Source organism: Panthera leo, chromosome B2 (assembly GCF_018350215.1).
Source record: "Panthera leo isolate Ple1 chromosome B2, P.leo_Ple1_pat1.1, whole genome shotgun sequence".
NCBI lineage: Eukaryota > Metazoa > Chordata > Mammalia > Carnivora > Felidae > Panthera > Panthera leo.
Genome location: NC_056683.1, coordinates 136560346 through 136584005, shown reverse-complemented (window position 1 = coordinate 136584005; position 23660 = coordinate 136560346). Strand labels below are relative to the sequence as shown.

General features: G+C 37.5%; 1 protein-coding gene and 1 long non-coding RNA gene across 3 annotated transcripts in view; one reads left to right on the top strand and one right to left on the bottom strand.

Moving 5' to 3' along the window:
* Positions 1 to 23660, top strand: part of SYNE1 (spectrin repeat containing nuclear envelope protein 1) — a 471896-nt gene that overhangs the window by 134525 nt on the left and 313711 nt on the right. Inside the window, exons 9-13 of the mRNA XM_042940094.1 lie at positions 1463 to 1572; positions 6891 to 6941; positions 9994 to 10101; positions 13518 to 13655; positions 15566 to 15730. Coding sequence (XP_042796028.1) covers positions 1463 to 1572; positions 6891 to 6941; positions 9994 to 10101; positions 13518 to 13655; positions 15566 to 15730 — 572 coding nt within the window. The remainder of the gene's footprint in view (positions 1 to 1462; positions 1573 to 6890; positions 6942 to 9993; positions 10102 to 13517; positions 13656 to 15565; positions 15731 to 23660) is intronic.
* The window catches only part of LOC122220504, a 45796-nt gene that overhangs the window by 1052 nt on the left and 21084 nt on the right, over positions 1 to 23660 (bottom strand). Inside the window, exon 3 of one of the 2 annotated variants that reach the window (XR_006202897.1) lies at positions 12446 to 12475. This is a non-coding gene — a long non-coding RNA (uncharacterized LOC122220504). Of the gene's footprint in view, positions 1 to 12445; positions 12476 to 23199; positions 23459 to 23660 lie in introns of those variants that run through there. The other variant, XR_006202898.1, reaches the window with a different exon arrangement.

Sequence of the window (23660 nt, the reverse complement as noted above, 5' to 3'; positions counted from 1 at the left end):
ACATACATTGAGCCCTCAATTTTTCCCAGAGTAGGCCAGGAGGAAGGTGTAAATGGTTTTTTCATACCCACTCGACCAGAGAAGCTTAATGTTTTTTCTTTGATGATAGAAACCGAAGTTGCCCAGATGCAGGGCTAGCCCAGATAGAAGGTGATCTTTTGTTTTCCTAATGCAAACTACCCCCTCAAAAAGTTATTGAGCTTAAACTTTTTTAATTGAAAAAGTTAAAAGTATAAAAATTAATTAATTTTTGAAAAGACATTTAAAAAAAGTCATTTAGCCCACTTGAATGTATAAACTTTTAGGAATACAGATGAAATAGACCAAACTCTATTATAACAATTATTTTATGATTTCGTTTCATGTATACTTAAATGCACTTATTGTATTAAATCATGTGGTAAATGATTTTTTTTTCACTTTTACATCTCATGAAAGTTCTTCTCGTTTTTCACATGTGTCTTCCACATCAGTGATCTTGTTGTTTCTGCAATCACCTTGGAGTCCTCCAGCACATTCCAGAATACATTATCACTGTTTCCTCTGAAGCCTTTGGAGTTGCAGCACTTTTTAAACTGGCACTGATAGTCCCTAGAAATTCTATCTCCCATCACAAGAAACATTACAAAATATTAGGGCAGTTTATATTTTGGTTTTTATGGCTTTTGTTTGGTTATATTTTTTGCTTTGTGGGTATTTGTAATCTCCAAATGTAATCACCTTCTCATTGCCTTTAAAAGAGATAGTTAAAAGATGATTGAAAACATTCAACACTTTTATGTATACAGTCTTACCCCCAGTCTAAGCTACTGATTAAATTTGTATAAATACCTTTGCTTGATCTTTACTGGTTTTATTACACTTAAAAATATCTTTTCAGGCTCTGTGTTTCCCTCAGAGTACTTGACTATTCAAAGTATAGTAATTTAGAGAGAATCAAGCATAAGGGAGAGGCTATCCAGGGAACTGAACATAAGGCATCTCCCTCTTTGCTAAAATAAAACTTGTGGGGGCAAGACAGAGCTTATCTATATTTGGCCAGATACAGTATACAGGCTCTATAGTCACATCATTTACCTGTAAGTGCTTTTTACTCCCCACTTGCCCCTGTTCTGAAATTTACATATTATTTATATTTTATTAATGACACAGAACATCTGAATAATCATATAGGATCTCAGATTTCTGATGAATTAATGTTGAGATTATTTAAATTAAACATGAATTACTTTCCTAAAATTTCTTAGTTAAAATGTGTCATGTTTCTGAGTCATAATATTCCCATCATGTATCATCCAAACTAAATTGGTTTCCCCTCCCTCACCATCTTGAAATACTAATTCTATTTTTCTTCTGCACGGAGGGCACTCTCTTTTGGCATATTAGCTAGATTTCAATATTGTTAGATTAGCACTATAAATAATGCTAACTAATCTATCCACATTTGGTTTGGCTGTTCCAGATGTTGATGTGGATAAACCAGATGAGAAGTCTATTATGACCTATGTAGCCCAGTTTCTGAAGCATTACCCTGACATCCACAACACAGGCACTGATGGGCAAGAGAATGATGTAAGTACTTTTTTTCTTTGAGCACTGATAGCACACTCAGTGATAGTGACCCAGATGTTTAAGCATGCTGCTTTCTAAAAATTAAATTTAAATGCATTTTTTATTTTATTTTATTTTATTTTGTTTTGTTTTATTTTATTTTATTTTATTTTATTTTATTATTTTATTTTGGAATACATTTCAAAAGGAGAGCAACTGAGTAAAGAATAGATACCAGCAATTGGGGAAGAGGTTACCGGGAAAGATTTTGCTGGTGGGTATGTTGGATATGTCAGAGAGCATCAATGATAAATGCTTAGACGTGTAACACTGATGAATTAAAATTGAGGAAAGATAGCCATGTTGGGAAATTCATTTAGTAATCTGAGGATGAAGCAATTTTATATCTATGTCATTTGTGCTTCTAGAACTTGAGTCCCCATATTCTGTTCAATCTGAGAAAATCTAATTTTGACTTTTAGATTTATTATATAAGTCACTAGTCACAACAAACATATGGAAGTAAGGCAAACTTGTAAAAGTTCTAATTATTCACTGTGATTAGATTTTTTCAAGCTCTCAATAGTTTGAATAACATTTATATTTTTTATACTGCTCAAATGACATATGTTCATTGTCATAAAAAAGAAAAAAAGTGAATAAAGGAAAAAGAAAATTATTTGTACTTGATCTTCTAGAGAGACCCTGTCCTAGAGAAAAAAATTAATATGTGGTGTCAGTTACCAACATTTTTATATGTATGTAGATGCATAGAATATTTTAACAAAAATGAGAATTATAGTATACATACAATTTTATCATTTTCTTTTTCTGTCAACATTATAAAAAAATTTCTTCTTATGCCATTCTCTCCAGGACATCATCTAGATGTACAATAATTTATCTAATCTTCATTGTTGAAAATTTCTGAATTTTGCCATTATAAAAAATATGTTTATGAACAATTTTATAATAAAACATTGCTTTATGATTCTTTCTTAAAAGTGGAATTTCTAAGCTAAAGGGAATGTAGGTTTTTACTGCTTTTTGAAATGATTTTGTCAAATTTTCCTGTGGAAACTTTGTCCCATTTTACACTTCAGCCAGCACACCAGCATGCCTATTTTCCCAGACTTTAATAATCAATATTACCATTCTTCTCATTTTTTTAAGTATTACCATTTTTTTAATTATAGTGAGGTAGATTTACTACTGAATTTGAAATTAAATGTAAGATAAAATGACAACAGGGAGAGAAATAAGTGGAATTTTCAAGATGCGTTAAAAAGCTACCTGTCTGATTTCACTGCTCAGGTCTCAACAAGAGTTTTCAAAGCAGTTTGAGATTATCCTGAAGAGAAACCAGAAAAACATTTAATACGTTTTCTAAATAGAAACAAGTCTAAGGTAGCAAAAGCCAAGGGCTCATAACCCAAAGTGTTCAACCAGGAGAAGGTATTACACTAATAGAGATCTGTGGCTTCATAAAAAATTAAGCAGAACAATGGTAACTGGCATTTCCTAGGTTGCTTGGTTGAAATTAATCTGGCTTTTGATATAACTATGTTAGGTATTTAAAAGCTTATCATTTCAGGAAACCTGTTTTGTTCTTTGACAGGATTCAGGCACACATGTTGACCACTAGAGTAACTTATCTGTAGTGAGCAAAGTAAATGTTTCTAAGAAGACCCATGGGAGGCAAAAGCCGACTTTCTACACAAATCCTAGCATGGACTGACGCATGTGCTTTGGAGTCATTTGGGGCTTTCTGGGTTTTGAGAGTATAATCGAGTGTGGTTGTTGCTCTATCAGAAAGCATATTAGAGTTAACCCCCTACAGCAATGAGAAAATCAGCTTTTCATCTGATTTTCGTATCAAAAGTTTTTGTATTACCCAATTGGATTTATTTCTGATCAGGTTTCTGAGTCTGTACTGTTTTAATTTCTGTGACATTAATCATCGCTCCAGATGAGTAAACTCTGTGACTGGCAGCGTTGGAGAAACAAAAGGATGTGCTTTTGTTAATGCTCATGAGCAAGAATTTAATGCCAAAACGCTTCAAGATTTGAAAGACACACATTCCTGACATAAGCCTGCTAATATGCTTTACTCAAGAGGCTTTATTATTAAGAGATTAATTTCATTGTCTGGAAAATAAGTTCTGATTGTTCTTTTCAAGTTTTCTCTATCCCTTCCTAAAAAGAGAATGCATATGATTCTTCAGGGTTATTTCAAAAATTAATTTTGAGGAAAATATATCCTAAACTTTGCTCCTTTTTTAATGTGGCATTTGTAATGGGAAATCTAAACATGAAGATTTTCAAAAAGAAAAAAAGAATTTTATGTTTTTCATGATGTAGGGCTTCTCTTTGCTCGATGCAGCTAAACGGCCACCTAATTCTATCTAGTACAAACTTTTTAATTTTATTTATTTATATTTAATTATTTTATAGATTCTACACATTACAGCTATTGATGCCATTACCTCAAAATACTTGGTATTTGTCTAACCAAGTCTTGGGAAATAGTTCTTTTAATTCATTTTTATTTTGTTTTATTTTTTAAGTTTATTTATTTATTTTGAGAGAGAGAGCATGAGCAGGGGAGGGGCAGACAGAGAGAGAGGGAGAAAGTGAATTCAGGCACAAGCCAGCTTCCTGCTGCCAGCAGGAAGCCCAACACAGGGCTCGATCCCACGAACTGAACCGTGAGATCATGACCTGAGCTGAAATCAAGAGTTAGATGATAACCAACTGAGCCACCCAGACAGTCCTCTTTTAATTCTCTTTTAAAAAGCTTGGCATCGGCTCAGGTCATGATCTCACAGTTCATGGGTACAAGCCCTGCATCGGGCTCTGTGCTGACAGCTCAGAGCCGGAAGCCTGCTTCAGATTCTGTGTCTCCTCACTTTATGGCTCTCCTCCACTCATGCTCTGTCTCTCTGTCTCAAAAATAGATACATTTAAAAAAATGTTTAATTGAAAAAAAAAAAGCTTGGCATCAGTGTGTCTCCAGGCTTCCATTTTTTGGTATATTTGATTGCTGTATCTTTTTCATGAGTTTATTTAAAGTGTGTACTTTATAGATCTATTTTATTTTATTTTATTTTTTATGTATAATTTATTGTTAAATTGGTTTCCATACAACACCCAGTGCTCATACCAACAGGTGCCCTCCTCAGTGCCCATCACCCACTTTCCCCTCTCCCCCACCCCCCATCAACCCTCAGTTTGTTCTCAGTATTCAAGAGTCTCTTATGGTTTGCCTCCTTACCTCTCTGTAACTTTTTTTCCCCCCTTCCCCTCCCCCGGGTCTTCTGTTAAGTTTCTCAGGGTCCACATAGGAGTGAAAACATATGGTATCTGTCTTTCTCTGCCTGACTTATTTCACTTAGCATAACACTTTCCAGTTCCATCCACGTTGCTACAAATGGTCAGATTTCATTCTTTCTCATTGCCAAGTAGTATTCCATTGTATATATTAAACCACATCTTCTTTATCCATTCATCAGTTGATGGACATTTGGGCTCTTTCCATAATTTGGCTGTTGTTGAAAGTGCTGCTATAAACATTAGGGTACAAGTGCCCCTATGCATCAGCAGTCCTGTATCCTTTGGGTGAATTCCTAGCAGTGCTATTGCTGGGTCATAGGGTAGATCTATTTTTAATTTTTTGAGGAACCTCCACACTGTTTTCCAGAGCAGCTGCACCACTTTGCATTCCTGCCAATAGTGCAAGAGGGTTCCTGTTTCTCCACATCCTCTCCAGCATCTATAGTCTCCTGATTTGTTCATTTTGGCCACTCTGACCGACATGAGGTGGTATATCAGTGCGGTTTTGATTTGAGTTTCCCTGATGAGGAGTGACGTTGAGTATCTTTTCATGTGCCTGTTGGCCATCTGGATGTCTTCTTTGGAAAAGTGTCTATTCACGTCTTCTGCCCATATCTTCACTGGATTATTTGTTTTTCGGGTGTGGAGTTTGGTGAGTTCTTTATAGATTTTGGATACTAGCCCTTTATCCGATATGTCATTTGGAAATATCTTTTCCCATTCCGTCGGTTGCCTTTTAGTTTTGTTGATTGTTTCCTTTGCAGTGTAGAAGCTTTTTATCTTGATGAGGTCTTAATAGTTCATTTTTGCTTTTAATTCCCTTGCCTTTGGAGATGTGTTGAGGAAGAAATTGCTGTGGCTGAGGTCAGAGAGGTTTTCTCCTGCTTTCTCTTCTAGGGTTTTGATGGGTTCCTGTCTCACATTCAGGTCTTTCATCCATTTTGAATTTATTTTTGTGAATGGTATAAGAAAGTGGTCCAGTTTCATTCTTCTGCATGTTGCTTTCCAGTTCTCCCAGCAACATTTGTTAAAGAGACTGTCTTTTATCCGTTGGATATTCTTTCCTGCTTTGTCAAAGATTAGTTGGCCATACATTTGTGGGTCCAGTTCTGGAGTTTCTATTCTATTCCATTCACAATTGCACCAAGAATCATAAAATACCTAGGAATAAACCTAACCAAAGATGTAAAAGATCTGTATGCTGAAAACTATAGAAAGCTTATGAAGGAAATTGAAGAAGATACAAAGAAATGGAAAAACATTCCATGCTCATGGATTGGAAGAATAAATATTGTTAAAATGTCAATACTACCCATAGCAATCTACACATTCAATGCAATCCCAATCAAAATTGCACCAGCATTCTTCTCGAAGCTAGAATAAGCAATCCTAAAATTTGTGTGGAACCACAAAGACCCTGAATAGCCAAAGTAGTATTGAAGAAGAAAACCAAAGCGGGAGACCTCAAAATACCAGACTTTAGCCTCTACTACAAAGCTGTAATCATCAAGACAGTATGGTACTGGCGCAAAAACAGGCATATAGATCAATTTTAAATCTAATTTTCTTAATGGAAGTAGACATTGCTATGCCTTTCTTACTCCAACCAATAAAACTGATAAACTTTTTCTCTAAAGGTCTTCCTTGAATACTTAGCACTCAGTGTATTTATAGAGAAGAGAAATGAATTAATATACCTCTTTTTTGTATAGTTCACCATTTAAATCGTTAATATTTTAACATGTAAACATTTATAAAATGTAAACATTGCCAAAAATTAAAACAAAACATCAAATACTAGAATACTAACTTGCCTTATTATATCTGAGCATTTTGATGCTTTCAAAAGTTATGACAATCTCTTAAAGTAACTATACCCATAAAATTATCATCTGTTTGTTTATGGATAGATGCCTCTCCGTTGATTTTTTTCTTCTTTCCTATATAATCTTTTGTCCTTGATTTATATTATTTTTCTGTATGTTATCTTGTTTTCATATTGTTAGGAAATACTTCCAGGTTTTCCATCTTTTGCAAATTCTATCCAAAATTTTAAGGTAAGATGTAAATAATCTTGAATTAGTGACCTCTTTCAAACGTCCTGCATTCCATAGCTTACTAGCCATTCCTTTGCATGTATTTGCTTTTATATACACGTTTCTTTTAATACATTAATTCTGTTATTTCCTTTTCTTTCTAATAGAACAAATAACCTACGTAAATGTTATGAAATGTTAGTTGTAGCCTGAGCCACTCCTATGGACTTTCCCACTAATCTTTAATTTTAAGATGGCATCAATTAATTTCTTCTTAATAACACTTAACAGCACTAATGAAAGGAAAAATTTACAATAACAACATTTGGCTTCTTTGTATGTGACATGCAAAATAAAAACAAAGCTAAAGATTTATTTTTATATTTTAAAATATTAAGTAGGAAATAATTACTTGAAAAAGGTAAGTACTCAGTTAGCTTGTATCCTGAGGTTTATTACGTCTCTTCTGCTCAGTATGTGGCCACATAGTTTAGTAAAGTTCATGACACATGGTAGTGCTCAGGACTACTTGTGGGATTAATGACTGTGAGGTCTGTCCCAATTCTAAGTTATCCTATTTGTTTTCCATTTTTCTTATATTCCATCTAGGGCTGAGGTTAAAGATCTATCAATAAAATATAATGATGCCAACATTCAAATAACAAATTAAAAGTAACTAATTGTATATCAAATGTTAAAGTAATTTCTATTTCATGCCCCATGAATTGTGAGTTGATGTACATTAAACATACTGCAGAACATATAAGAGTGCCTGCGTGTATATTTGAGTGAAAAAGAGAGAAAGAGAAAGTGAAGGAAAGAGAAACAGTCATGAGAATGCTGGCATGAGTTCCAGGCAGGAATGTTGCCTGGAATTTAGGTGGTCTTCTCTAGACAAATAGACCTCCATGTCTTTGAATGCTGGTAAGGTTACCAGTCGAAGAAAAGCCGCTAGACTAAATGAGCTCTGGAAATCTAAATATTGTTTGTATTTCAGTTTCCTCTTAAGAGGAGAATGTTGAGTGTGTAAATAGCTCCATCCTTCTTACCTTATTGCAATTTGCTTGACACTGGCCCACCAGTAGAAAAGTCATTTACTAGATGAACCCTAATGAAGTTAACTTAACATAATCCTTTCTCTAAGGTGACTGTGAAAAAATTTCAGTTGGTGAGAAACAGGTCATTGGAGGCTCACAGTGAGAGGTCCATGTCATTTCGATGATCCCCCTCGTAGCGGTCACGTTGGCCTCTGGTATCTTGGAGGTAGACCAAGAGCATTTTGTTCTTCTGAGCTCATAAGAATATGCCATTTGTGCTTTTATGGGTGTGATAGTCAACCAGTCACCTGGTAATAAACCATGCGTTTTGGTCATGTTTATCTGTTCATTCAAAAGAGCCGTCTTGGGAAGAACTAAAACTTTAGAGCTTTGGGCTCCTGTTCATTTCTTTCTCTACTGACCTATATTACCAATCATTTACTCTACCATTGTATATTGAGTGAGACTGGGGGCTAGACACAATGTTAGGCTAGAGAAAAATAAGATAAATAAGGGGTTCGTACCATGGATGGAGGGGAAGAGACAAGTGGACGATAAAAAAATAGTGTTTTTCTAGTGAATATTTGAGCTCAGGTTGTTACAGGATCAGAGAAGTATTCTCAAAATGTGGTCACTAGACCAGCAACATTAGATTCACCTGGAAATTTCTTAGAAACGCAGATTCTCAGCCTCCACCCCAGACAAACCAAGCCAAGGAAGACCGAGGGTGGTGCCCAGCAATCTATTTTCAGAAGTCCTGCAGGTGATTGTCACGCATGCTGATGTGTGAGAACCGCTGGCACAGAAGAGGGATCCAACAAGACTTCTGGGTCAGAAAAATCTTTCTAGAGAGGTTGTGTCTGAGCTGAGCTCTGAGGAAGGCATTATTCAGAGCAAAATGTTTCAAGCAGGACAGGATTGCTTTTCAAGACTGGAAAGCGAGAGAAGGTGTGGGTCACGACAGCAGTGTGTGCCAATCTCTGTGCTGCGTGTGCCGCACAGGTTTTCTCGAATTCTCCCCCAAACTGGGGAAGCGGTGTGTGATATCTACTCAGATGATGGTACAGCGCTAGAGAGGATTTAAAAAACATTGTGTCCAAAGTCACAGAGGTGGCACATGTCAGAACCAGAATTCGCAACCAGGTTGACCTGCCTCCATGGCCAACACTCTGTCTACTTTGCCACTTCACCTGTCATCAGCCGTTTCATCTGTGTCACAGGGCTGTGACCAGGTGAGCTCCTGTAGTTGGAAGCTATTTGTAAGTGTCAAGAACCATGTTAAATATGTTTTTGATTAATTTGGCATTCTTACCAGATAAGAAGTCTTGATGAAAAATTAGGATATTTTCACTAAATCAATAATAGAATGGCTTGCTATTATTTGTGGAAAAAATTATATAAGATCTCTATTTTTTTTTCATTTTTGGGATGTGAGTGGTAGCCTGGATACATTCATTCAGCAAATATTTTGGTAAATATTTATAGGTGCTGTGTTGCCAGGGTCTAGTAATACCATATTGAACAAAATAAATATTTTCTGACATCATGAAGCTTATGTTATAATCCTGAATAGCATTTTTAAATAATACTAGTCCACAATGTTACTGTGGCTGTCATTTCTTGGATTCAGCCAAAATTAGTCTCATCCGGAATAGTCTTCTGGGCTATGAATGACCTTGGATTAAGAGCACCCCCAGGCCTATGTGTTCAGTCCTCTCCAGCCATTGCTCTTCCTGAGTACTTTTGTAGTTACGGCATTTCCTCTTGAGCACATTCTCTTAATTAAATTAGTGTTTCTTGAGAAAGTAATGGAGGTAGATAATTTCAATATTCAGCAAGATAATTAAGCTATTTTTTCTAGATTTAACTTTTGCCTCTTATTTCCCAAAATAAGTGAGGGAGAGGAGAGAGAAAAACTTTCAGAGACAATTGGAACTTACTAAATATTTGGGGCATTTTAGAATCAGCCAGGTATTAATCAGCAATTAAATAAATGTACAGTCATTGATGATAATGTAATGTCTGCTGGTTTCTAGAGAGAAGACGGGCTAATTTTGAAGGAAACAAAAGTCTGGATAGAACAATTTGAAAGAGATTTGACAAGGGCACAGATGACGGAATCAAATTTACAGGATAAATATCAGGTAATGTATGAAGAAGTGATTTCAGTTTCTTAAAAGCTTTTTAATCCATGTTCAGTCTTTCTAATGATATTAGTGAGAAAAAAATCTTTAAAGAAATAGTATGTATTATCTTAAGTTTGCATGCAATTGTAATAATTGTCTGGTAAGCATCTAACTTTGGCTCAGGTCATGATTTTGTAGTTCGTGGATTCAAGCCCTCCATCAGGCTCTGTGCTGACAGTTTAGGGCCTGGAGCCTGCTTTGGATTCTGTGTCTCCCTCTCTCTCTGCCCCTCCCCCACTCACACTCTGTCTCTCTCTCTCTCTCTCTCTCTCGAAAATAAATAAAAAATAATAATAATTGTATTTCTGGGTAAATAAGTAGTTTTAAAAAATATAATACATTTATATATTGTAATATGATTGCCCTTGTAGAAATAATTAGCACCTCCATCACATTGCATAAGTATTTCTTTTTTGTGGTTGGGATAGTTACATTCCAGTCTCTTAGCAAGTCTGATGACTATAATACAATATTGTTGTCTATGTTCACTATACTGTGCTTTTAGATCTCTAGGATTTATTTACTACTCATCAGAAGTTTGTGTACTTAAATAATATCTGTCTTATCCCCCACCTTCACCCCCCATCCCTTGGAAACCACCATTTTAATTTGTCTTTATGAGTTTGGCTTTTTGAAATATCACATGGAGGTAATATTGTATATTATTTGTCTTTTTCTGTCTGCCTTATCTCACTTAGCGTAATGTGTTGTCACAAATAGGAGGATGTCCTTTCTATGATATTTAGAAATATAGACATCTCTCCCTCTCTCCCTCCCTCTCCCCCCATATCTCTATCTCTATCTCTATCTCTATCTCTATCTCTATCTCTATCTCTACCTATACCTATATCTATCTTTATCTATATCTTTATCTATATCTATATCTATATATCTATCTTTATATCTTTATCTATATCTTTATATCTATATCTATATCTATATCTATATCTATATCTATATCTGTATCTATACCTATGTCTATGTCTATATCTATATCTATCTCTGTCTTTCTCTGTCTCTCTCTATATATATGTATATATCTCATATCTCCTTTATCATTCATCCATTAATGGGCACTCAGGTTGCTTCCATATCTTGGCTATTGTGAATAATACTGCAATAAACATGGCAGTGCAGATACCTCTTCAGTATCCTGTTTTCGTTTTTTGGGTGTATCCCGGAGGTGGCGTTAGTAGGTCTAGGTTGTGTGTGTCCACCCTCCCTGTATGTAGAGCTCCGAGGAGGCTTCATGGCTTAGAACTCAGAGTCTTAGAGATGACCCAAAACACAAACATCTAGTTGTTGTTTTTCTACAACTCATGATCTGGCAGATGTCACATAACAAAAAATCCCACCAAAAAATGAATTCAGCGCCGCATTGAAAACTACTATAGAATAAGCCGAATTTAATAAAGGCTTGCAACATGAATATTTGGAGCGAGCCCATTAATGGGATCAGTTTCCATTGTGACCTGCCTGGTTCGACACTGTTGTACTCACACTGAGTCCAGGGCTGTTGCTGCTGCTGTTATTCTGCCCACCCCCCATCTCCTTATACTGCCAGTACTTGGATTTCGGCTTCCAATTTTCACTGTTAAGACACAGAGTCTTACAACCGGTTTTCCCCACTAAATTGTAATTCACTGTATGCGGCATGAACATTTTCCTATTTAAAACAGCATCGCATTTTAGTGGCCAAACTATAATATATCCTAGTCTATATTTCAGTTGGTTTTGCTACATAAAAAGGGGCAATGATATGAGACTCAACATGGCAGATGATAAAAGATATAGCCATTGGCATTAGTGTGTGATTTTATATAACACATAAATTCTTCCTGACTTTAGGTAGATAATTGCGTCGATATTATATTATTTGAACATAGCAAAGCAGTATGTATGTGTTTATATGTATGTACATTTTTTGCTTTGAAAGCTAGTGTAATCTTTTTTGCCCAAAAATACAATTTTCTGGATGAGTCTCATTAAAAAATGATGAAACCTGTAAAGTGAGAATAGAAATACAACAACAGAGTAAATCTACTTATTAGACTAGTGTGTGTTTTAGCTTAGGCATAAATTATAAAAAATCAATTCCAAATTATGAAGTTACCTGTTGTACAGATGTTATTTTATAAAAGGAAAACAAAAGATTAGAAAAGCACAAAATAGAAACACTCCCTTCAGACCAAAGATGAAGGGCTGTTTCTTAAAAAAGGGTTAGAGAGCTTGTGAAATCTGAATATAGGGGACATTTTCGTCTGTGTGTTTCTTACATAATCAGCATTTTGTTTCTACTTACCATAACAGTGTATTTTCCATTTTTTTCATTCTGTGGAATAAAATTGAAATTCTGTCAAGTAAAATTAAAGATCAGTTTTATGTTTTGGTATTTTTAAATTACGTGAAGTTGGAGGAAACGGAAGATAAAAGTGGTAAAATAGTTACTCACCGTCTCCCCCCAGTGTTCTTCATGTGAACTTACATGTTTGTTTACTCGGATTCTTTCAGATGTGTTACCTGCTAGATTCTGTAGGGCCATTCTTACGTTCTTTAACATAATTACACATTTTAGTGGCATGTTCAATTCATATTTGGACGTGGAATTTTATTCCAGGATGTGCTATTTTAATGTAAAATGCGGAACTTTTATTAAAATCACTACTTTTTTAGATTAGCATTTGACTTATGGTTAAATCTACATATTACAAATTTATGTTATACACACTACGATAAAAGAAATGACACGATAATTAATATTTTAATGCCATAAAGTTAAAGCAAAATATTATTATATAAATGAGGTCCCCTATGTAAAACTCTTTAGATAGCCTTACTGAAACACAAATTTAGATGTCTTCAAATTAGTAGTACTTTGATGTATATAATTTGTATCTCTAAGTTATTTGGTTTGTTATTTAACTGTTATTTACTTTGAAGTAAAGCAACTATTTTGATTATTAACATAGGTTTATATTCCTGTTTTCTACGATTTCTTGATGAGCATGGGCTTGTACATAGATTATTTAACTAGAAATGAGAAATCTTAGGTTTTACTCCTGCCTCCACTACTTGTTCTTGCCAAGTTACCTCTGGGCTTCCTATGGTAATAATAATAGGGCATGTCGATGTTGTAGGGTGATGGAGAAAGCCAGACGAGATGATGTGCAAAGAGCAGTTAGCCTGGGGCCAGGCTCATCATCAGGGCTTGATGAATGGCAGTGCTATCAGTATCACGACTTGTCATCATTATTATCAACAACGTATATTGAGTGTTATCCAAATATGAAGGATTGTTATTTAGGAAATGTGGTTTCCTTTGCTTTTGCTGTTTTTGACTCGTGTCCATGTCGTTTCTGTTTTTCCTCTTCTAGTCATTTAAGCACTTCAGAGTTCAATATGAAATAAAAAGGAAACAGATCGAGCATTTAATACAACCAATACATAGAGACGGTAAATTGTCACTTGACCAAGCATTGGTAAAGCAGTCCTGGGATAGAGTGTCCTCCAGGGTAAGTTCTCTCGTGATTAATTTTACTAAGGCTTATGTAATTTAGTCAAGAACATTTTCCATCGTGTTTTCTAAACAGTGATATGTCATCTGGTCCTTCTGCCTCTAGCTGAGGAGGGAAAGACTTAGCCATGGGAGTTTTCCTTTAAGTTAGTGGAAGTACTGAACTTGGTTGAGCAACTCTTCTGCTTTGTCTGCCCTACACGTAGTTTCTTTTTTCTGTTTTTATTTTTTGTAAGATTTTTAAAAAATTTTTTATTTGTTTTTGACAGAGAGAGAGAGAGAGACAGAGCATGAGCGGGGGAGGGGCAGAGAGAGAGGGAGACACAGAATCCGAAACAGGCTCCAGGCTCCGAGCTCTCAGCCCAGAGCCTGACGCGGGGCTCGAACTCACGAACTGTGAGATCATGACCTGAGCCGAAGTCGGATGCTCAGCCGACTGAGCCACCCAGGCGCCCCAAACACGTAGTTTCACGTAGTAGATGATGGCTTGAAATCCTGCAAGACCACCTGGGTTACTGCTCACTTTACACAACTAAATTCTGGGTTGTTTAGAAAAGGTGACTCTCCCAAGAATGGAGCCTCAATAACTTCTCTAAAGTCTATAGCTAGGTTTCATCAATAGTTAGTAATCTTTGTATATGGACATTTAGTTTTACATGCTTTAATTTAAGCAAATCTTCTTCTTTTTTTTAAAATTTTTTTTTTTAACGTTTATTTATTTTTGAGACAGAGAGAGACAGAGCATGAACAAGGGAGGGGCAGAGAGAGAGGGAGACACAGAATCTGAAACAGGCTCCAGGCTCTGAGCTGTCAGCACAGAGCCCAACGTGGGGCTCGAACTCACGGACCCGTGAGATCATGACCTGAGCCGAAGTCAGACGCTTAACCGACCGAGCCACCCAGGTGCCCCTAATTTAAGCAAATCTTCTAATCTGGTCTTTCATGAACCTGAAGAAAAACTGCTCAGTAAATTTCATGTTAATATTTTGCAAACTTAAAGACCAAGATTTCAACCTTGGTCACTGAAACTTCTATCACTGTTGAGAATATTTGTCTTGAACTTCTATTTACTTCATTTTTACAATCTAATCTTTTCCCCACAAACTCTACCAGAGAATAGGTTAGTTCCCAAGCCCCTCAGCCTATCCCATCTGGTATTCCGGTAAGTTAGGAAACAGTGCTTAAGACTGGATAAAGTGGAAGGGCACCTGGGTGGCTCAGTCAGCTGAGCGTCTGACTTTGGCTCAGGTCATGATCTCATAGTTCGTGAGATCGAACACCACATTGGGCTCGGTGCTGACAGCCTGTCGGCACAGAGCCTGCTGTGGATCCTCTGTCCCCTCCTCTTCTTGCACTCTCCTCCCCACCCCCCCACCCCCCAAAAGAATTGGATAAAGGGGAAGAAATGAAGAAATGGCTAGGGAATTGTAGTTTCATAGAAAGAATCCTGAATGTTCCTTTCCCCCCAGAGATATCTAGATGACCCTGATTTTTCTGCACCTGTTCCCCTGTGTGAGATTTTAAAGGATACACAACAGTGTACCCAGTGTATAACAACCACGTCCTGGAGCACGTCAGCAAACCCAGTCCTTTCCCTTTCAGCAAAGGCCAAATGGAAAAATCAGTGGGGGCTTTGTGCTACTCCTATAGGTAGAAAATTGTTTAAGCTCCCAATAATACCCTTCCGTGTCTAAGGTGTATTTTGTTTCCTTAAAATTTGCTTGTAACTCTAATTTCCTCCTCATTCTCAAAGTACCGCATTCGGAACACAGATATTTTCTTACTTGATAGTTATTAAAGTAACACAAGATGATTAAGTTAAATCCTTATGTGGGCTTTAAAAGTCATTTGAGGGAATTTAAGGAATTGTCCTCTGAGAGACATTGTTTTTCCACTTTTGTATTTCAGCTCTTTGACTGGCATATACAGCTTGATAAATCTCTCCCTGCACCTCTGGGCACCATAGGTGCCTGGTTATACAGAGCGGAGGTGGCCCTGAGAGAGGAAATAACCATTCAGCAGGTGCATGAGGAAACGGCCAACACAATACAACGGAAACGCGAGCAACACAAGGTAAGAGTTCTGGTGGGGAGACCTTCCTGCACAGCAGTCCTAGTGTTGTCTGAAGACTTGGCTGTTTAGAGCTTCCACTGACGCGCGTCTCCCAAGTGTCCATTCACATAGGTTCTGAGATGTCGCACTTCCGTCTTCCTTGCTTGCTAACGACAGTTCCAGTAGATTTATTTTCTGAAGAATTTTCTGGGTGGTTATCTTTGTTATTGCCGTTGCTATATGTTATTTTTTGAAAGGTAAGCCCACAGACACATTTATGTAATAATGTGGTTGGCCGTTGGTTCTAGACCTCATTCCTGTCTCCGTTCTCAAAGGAAGGCAAGCCAAGTTACCACGTTTTTATGTCCTTTGCTATGAGGGGGCAGGGGGTCAAGGGAGAGTGGGGATTTTAGGAAGTGGTGGGATTAGGCGTTGATGACTTTTATGTGCGACTTTTTTAGTGTACTGCAGAGTCAGCTGTGCTTAGTATAAATTCTAACATATTCCTCTTTGGGTTTTGTGGGACCTAACTAAAAATGCTGTTTTTCACTAACATCATATTAACTCAGTCCTGTGTTTCGTGCAATTGAGTTTGTGTACCTCATTTACTGTCATCGTAGGGATTACTGTATATGTGGAAACCAGACAAGGGGAGGTGACCAAATATGGGCAATCTGTGGCTCACGTATATTTTCTGCCAAGATAGGAATATTTTTTTACTGCTTCAAGGAAATAGACTGTTCTATGTTCTAAACTAGACTGTAAGGCAAATTCATGACAGATTTGGTTTCAGGCCCCTCTGGGACCTTATCTTTGAAACTAGAAATGTAGAGGTACAGAGGTGCCAGGGAGTTTCAGCTCCTGGCCCTCTCGGCTTGACTCACTCACCCCAGATCTGGCCACCAAACAAGATGGACGCAACAAGATTTTGTGTTCCTGCATGATCGGTCAGGGTCCTTTCTGCATTTATTCTTGGCCCTTCTTCCGGGCCAAGTATTTCAGTATTTCCAGATGCTTTAAGTTTTGCTGTTGATCTCTTAGCCTCTCCCCTTCTCACCACCACCACCATACACAAAACACACAGAAAACTCCCTAGAATCTGCTTCTCTGGTAAGCATGACTTTGGCGTCTGCTCCATCGCTGGAGATACACGCACATAAAATCCAGGCCTGCTAGTCTATACTGTCTCTGAAGATAGAGGATAAGAGATCAAGTCCCAAGATTTTTCTCTGGGACTGAATCAGGTTAAGTCTTCTTAGAAGCAGAAAAACCTGGGCTATGTCCTTGTTGAGATTCCCAGTATATTAAAAATAGGGGGACATGCTGAGACAGGATTACACAACAATACTGCTTCAACAGATTAGCAATTCGTTGTAACTACCACCTAATGCGTCATGTAACAGTTGAAATAATGTGTAACTGAGGTGACTAATTCATACAAAAGAAGCTACCTTAGGGTTTAAAATCAGATGTAGAATGGGTATGGATTGTGGGTTAGATGTGCTAATTCTGTGAGTACATGCCGAGGGCCTACTGTGTGCCAGTTTTATGTACAAGGTGCCTCCAATCTAGAAGTTTGAGACACAGCATGTGTTTGTTGTTTGCATAATATACTTAGGTCTGATTTAAATGCTCCACCACAGAGAAAATGTCCAAGCACATTGGCTGTGCTATTTACCAGTTGATAAGACTTAGCAGACATGTTAATTCACTGCACACTCTAGGCTGCAGCAACACCTGCTGAACGTTGAGTTTTAAGTTGGATGCACACACGCTGTCCATGTGTCTCAGTGATTATATGAACTGAGGCCCCTCATGACTCTCCTGGCTCCTTTGAGAGATAGAGACCCTGTGCCAACCATCAACTGTGCAGCTGGAACCACCTTTTTTACCAGAGTGTAACGAACAACCATAAATGCCAAAATGAAATGGAGTAGGGAAAGGAAAGGGGTAAGAGCTGGAGAAGATGCTTATCTGAGACTAAAAATCAGAAAGGACTGAAGAGAAGGTCAGGGAATGCAATGAAGAGACAACAGGAAGCAAGCAGAGGCAAGTAAGGGCTAGGACTAGGTCAAGGCAAATCTCCAGAATGATCTGTTTACTGAGGTAGGGACTTTTACTAGGTCTGGGCACAGGTACTGAGAGTAGTAGAGTCATAAAACAATGTCATTGTTAATTATAAAATCAATTCTCATTTATTTAAGATATATTTATTAGGTACCTATAATAAGATAAGCTTTGATGATGTAAGCAGTTTGAATCATTGTTGAGATAACTAAAATTCTAGTCTTCTTCAGTAGAAGAATCAGCCCATCAACTTGGTATCACTACTTTGTGCTGGAATATTGGGCTGGCTTGGAAATGCAGTTCCCACTATATTAAGAATAGGGGGAAATCTTGAGACAGGGTTACACAAATAATGGAAAAAAGCACAATATAGGACTCATTAATACATAAGCAAGAATGTTTGAGAATATTGTCTACTTATCCCAGTCTAAAAGTAACTATGGCTTTGCCATGAAAACTTAGATAGGCTATCAAGATCTCAAATTTTTGGTTTTCTGCATGGTTCACATCTTTAAAAAAAAAAACATACCACATGACGATTGTCTGTTAATACATAATCAGTGTTTGAAAACGTGATTCAGATAATTTTTAATTTTTTTTGGCAAAGGGGTTATTTTACAAATGGTTCTACCAAAGTTTTTTTTTTTTTTTTTAACTTAACTTACATGTAGGTAGGATCATATTATTCCGAAAAGCAAGATACACCTTTACTAGCTTTTCTATTTTCCAGATACCTTAATGCGTAGTTATCTAGAAAGATGACAAAAATAGTCATAGTTAACTATAATTGAGTATTCAGCTATGTTTCTGTCTTAAGTACTTTATTTTGCTAAGCAGTTGACATGCAGGATGTGAGACAACTATTATTATTATCTTCACTTTGTCAATGAATAAACTTGAGGCAGACGGAATTTAAGTGCTTTGCCCAAGGTCACATAGCTGGTAGTCCAGATTGTTTTAAACTCTAAACTTAACTATGCCCGCAAAACTATTGCATGTAATACATGTAGAGTAATTAAACTTACTAGTTATTTTTTTAGTAGTAGAGCCTTGGCAAAGTAAGGCTTTTCGTCTTAAGGAATTATGCAAATAGCCATCAAACTCTACCACCTACTACCCATCCGTGTTGCGGTTATCAATCCTACATAGGTCACTTCCCCTCCTTTTTTGAAGATTTAATTTCCTGCATGGCAATGCATGCCATAATTCTTAAAAACTTCAGTAACCCATAGATGATTCTGCCAAAAACCTGGCCTCTTAGTTTCTTGATCTCCTGTCTTTCAGTGATCCCATCCTTCCCTCTATGCCCCTGATGGGCATAAAGCATGGTCTAGAACTTGTCATCACCAGTAACTGAAACTCCTTCAATGTCTTCTTTAAGCATGTATCTCACTGTCCAATCAAACTTGCCCTGGCTCCAAAACGCACGGACTCCGTGCTCTTTAATCCTTTGATTTTACTGAGTCTCACCCTCTTCAAGGCATCCGTTCCTTTTGTACTCTATTTAAATTCAGTGCCGAATCCGCAAAGGTCACTCCTTTGTACATACGCTAATTGTCTTGACCAGGTTTCCTTCGTCCTGTTGTCCTGATTAAAACATAACCCCGATTGAAGCCAACTCTCTGCCTAGTCCCTGCCCACGCACATGCCGCTGAGTGTGCCTGCAGAAAAACACACCCCCAGGCACGATGACTAACCCAAGTGGGTCCTGACTGCTGCCTGGCACTCCAAAGGCATTTCCCGATTCCATTGCCTCTTTATTTCAGGGACAACTATTCCATACCTTGTCCCTTCAAATCTTCCACACCTCCTCCCAAATCCTTACTCTCAGCTGGTGACACTGCTTCCTATTTCTCTGAGAAAATAGAAACAATCAAAAAAGAATTTCCGCTAGCTCCCACGACCACATCAACCCACCTACAAGCATCTGTGCCTGAATACCCAGTCTTCACTTCTGTTACTAGGGATGAACCATCTGTGCTCTGATCTAAGACCAGCCCCTCCACATGTGTAGTGTATGAGAGCCCATCCTCCCTGCTCTTCTCCAGTAAACAATTCCTCTAGTTCTTGCCTTTTTAGTTTTTTTTCTCTTTCTGCTGGATTTTTCCCACCGACATAAAGTATATGCTGTTAATCCTCTCCTCTTAGAGATTATTTAAAAAATAAATAAAATTTAAAAAATAAAAATTGTCTTTCTTCCTCCTACTCTTGCTTCCAGCTACTGTCCATTTTTCCTCCTTCCTTTTTCAGTGAAGCTCTTTGAAAGAGTTATCATGCTCATTTTGGTTTCAGAACTGTCTTTTCCAATTCTTTCTAGAACCCATTTGGATCAAGGTTTCTCTTGCCATGCTATTCATGTCAGGTTCATGAGAGTTCTCCTTATTCCTCGCTTAATGGTCAATTCTCAGTCCTCGTCCTACCTCACCTATTAAAAGGATTTCACATAGTTATTTCTGAATCCTTGAAACACTTTCTTCATTTGGTTTCCTCATTTTCTTTCTGCTCCTCTTGCTGTGCCTTTCTAATCTTTCCCGGTCTTTCCACAAATATTTATTGTGCGCTCTCTGTGTGCAAAGTGGTGTTCTAGGCATTTGTGATACAGCCAGAAGAAAAACAGACCAAAATTCCTACACTCATATAACTTGCCTTCTAATGGGGGGAGGCATATAAGAAATAATAAACATAAATAACTAATAAGTAAAATTTATCTTCAGTTAGAAAGTAAAAGGACAGAGAATATTAGGGGTGTTGCAATTTTAACGAGGGTTGTCAGTGAAACTTCACTGAAAAGATGATGTCAAACAGGCAAGCACATCCCCACCTCAACCCCTTTGCCCTTGCCATTGTCTTTTATGTTCTCTTTTCCTTGGCCTGAAACATCTTCCCACTGATCAGTCTCTCAGTATGTTCTTCCTTGTCTCCTTTTTTCCTTTACTGAAATGTCACCTATTAGTCAACACTTTCTTGGCCACCCCTTTGAAATCGCAACTCCTTTTCCCTCTTCTCTATTTGATTTTTCTCTTTAGTATTTATCTGCATCTCAGCTGCTCTTTTAATTCTGTATCTCAGTTAGTGCTTGGTTTTCTATACTGTAATGTGAACTCTGTAAGGGCAAGAATTATTGTTTGTTTTTTCACAGTTGTATTCCCAGCCCCTGAAAATGATTAGAAATATTCAGGCTTTCAGAATTTTAACTGGGTCAATAACACCAATTTATACTTACTGGGAAATTGTCCATTTGACTATGTTTTCAAAATTATTGCCATAAAATTATTCAAAATAGTTGAAGATATATTTTTTTGGTAATCTTTTCTGTGCCTGTAGTTAAGCTCCTATTTTTCCCCAATATTGTTTCTTTGTATCTTCCTTCTTTCCTTAATTGCACTTTTGACACTGTTGATTTTCTTTGTTGGAATCTAACCATCTTTTTTCATCAACTTTCTTACCCAAAGAAAGATGACATCACTCTGTCTTGTGTGAGAAAAGCCTGGCTTAGTAACAGAGGGTAGAAGCCAGGGAACCAGTCGCAGTAATCCGGGTAGAGTGGCCTGAACCGGGATGGTAGTTCTAGAGATGACGAAAAATGGTCAGATTCTGAATATTTTTTTAATGTTTATTTATCTTTGAGAGAGACAGAGTGAGCAGGGGAGGGGCAGAAAGAGAGGTAGACAGAGGATCTGAAGCGGGCTCTGTGCCGACAGCAGAGAGACCTATGCGGGGCTCAAACTCACGAACCATGAGATGGTGCCCTGAGCCAGTGTTGGATGCTTAACCGACTAAACCACCCAGGTACCCCTGAATATTTTTAAGGCAGAGCAATTTGCAGCATTAGATATTTATTGTGAAGAAAGGAGAGTCATATTTGACACTATGATTTTTCAACTGAGCAATTGGAGAATGGAATTTCCATCAGTTGAGATGGAGAGACAGTGAAGCAGGTTTGGGGAAAAAGATCAACAGGTTAGTTTGGGGCATGCTAAGTATGAGATTTCTTCACATCCAGGTGGACATGTAGAGTAGGCAGTAAGAGATAAGAGACAGGAGCTCAAGACACAGGTAGAGGCTGGAGATAACTGTTCAGAATCATTGGCATATTGAAGGATGTTGAAAGCTTTGAGACTAAAGATATTAAATAAGGCAGTATAGACAGAAAAAAACTGTCAAGAGCGGAGACCTAAGGGAATCTAATATCCAGAGATCAAAGAGTAGAAGATGAACCAGCAGAAGAGTATGAGAAAGAGCAAATGGTGAGGTGGGAGGGAATCCAGCTCCTGTGTTGTCTTAGAAGCTAAGGAAAGCAACGTATCAATGTTAGGGCATTTTCAATAACATGGCTACAGCTATGCTTTTAAAATGCAAGTTTATTCATTTCACCCCTCTCAAAACTTCCCTCTAGCTTCTGCCTACTTAAAATAAGCATTCCAAAATTCTTACAAAGGCCTGTGAGGTCCACAGATTCACAGCCCTTTTCCTCTCCTCCCTTCTCCCCTGTCCCCCACCCCTACTATGCTAGTACTTCTTTTGTTCCATCTCAGTGACTGAGAGAGGTGCACTGATTGCTCCCACAGCTGCATAGATTTGTCAGTTTCTCCCTATAGTCCCATCAGTTTTTACTCAATGCATTTTGAAGCTTTCTCTTAGGCATGTTCAGAATTAACACAGACACTAGTAAATTGGAAGTTTCATCCTTAAGCAATTAATGATATAATGATTTTTATTCTCAAATCTAGTTTGTCTGATATTGTTACACTCATACCAGTTTTCTTTTGTTAGTATTTGAGGGTTCTGGCTCATTAGGATTCTGAGTTTTATTGTTACCACCTTATCCGAGTTCCAAGACTCAACTTCTGCAGTCATGGTATAGATTTTTGCCCCAAACAATCAGCTTTTCCCATTGGTTTTTGCTAGGTCTGTGATCCAGTTTGGGGTCATAATTTTTAAAATTAATTAATTATTTATTTTGAGAGAAAGAGGGAAAGAGAGAATCTCAGGCAAGCTCTATGTCCAGTGCAGAGTCCTATACAGGGCTTGATCTCACGACTATGAGATCATGACCTGAGCCAGTTTCAATAGTCAGATGCTTAAGTGACTGAGCCACCCAGGCGCCTCAGTTTTGGGTCATATTTTAACAGGAGTGGGAGACCTAAGAGATTTTCCTTACTTCCTGCAAGCGCACCAGTGAATTAAAGTCACAGACTGTGCTCAGCATCTAGCTGGTTTTTAGTGAGATGACTTTTCAGAGATCCCAGTGACATCATGCCCACTATAGTTTCTTTATCATATTTTTAAAAATGTTTTTGTTTGTTTTGATACCTTGTCATGATATTTTCAGTTAACTAGATACTGACTATACTAAGGAAGACTTCTTAGAAGGCAACTGGACATATGGGTATTCCAATATAGTCAGAGACCCCTACTTACACATTAACATATAGTCACATAGAATAAATCGGAGCTGGGCGTGGTGATGGGTCTAAATTTGCTCTGCACTCACTTGAGTGGGTCTCAGTGAAGATCATAAGCCATAGAAATGTGCCAGGAGGTTATAAAGGAGGAAAAGAGTGACTGCAATACTCATAGCCATTAGTTGCTCTAAGACAGTCTTCTGTCCCCTGTGATCAGCTCCTGCGCAGAATGCCCTCCCTCTGGGCTTGAGAAACTTGTGAATATCTGAGCAGTTACCTACAATTCCAAGCAGATCAATATATTATAATAACAAAATTTACCAGGATAGAAATAGTTTTCCCTTGGATTTTTCTACAATGCAAAAGCTAATGTCCCTCAAATTAAAAGGCACAAACACATATGACCTTTATGTGAACAAATACATATGACTTTAACATTTTAATTTATATATGAGTGCCTTCATTTTTTCCCCCTTCCA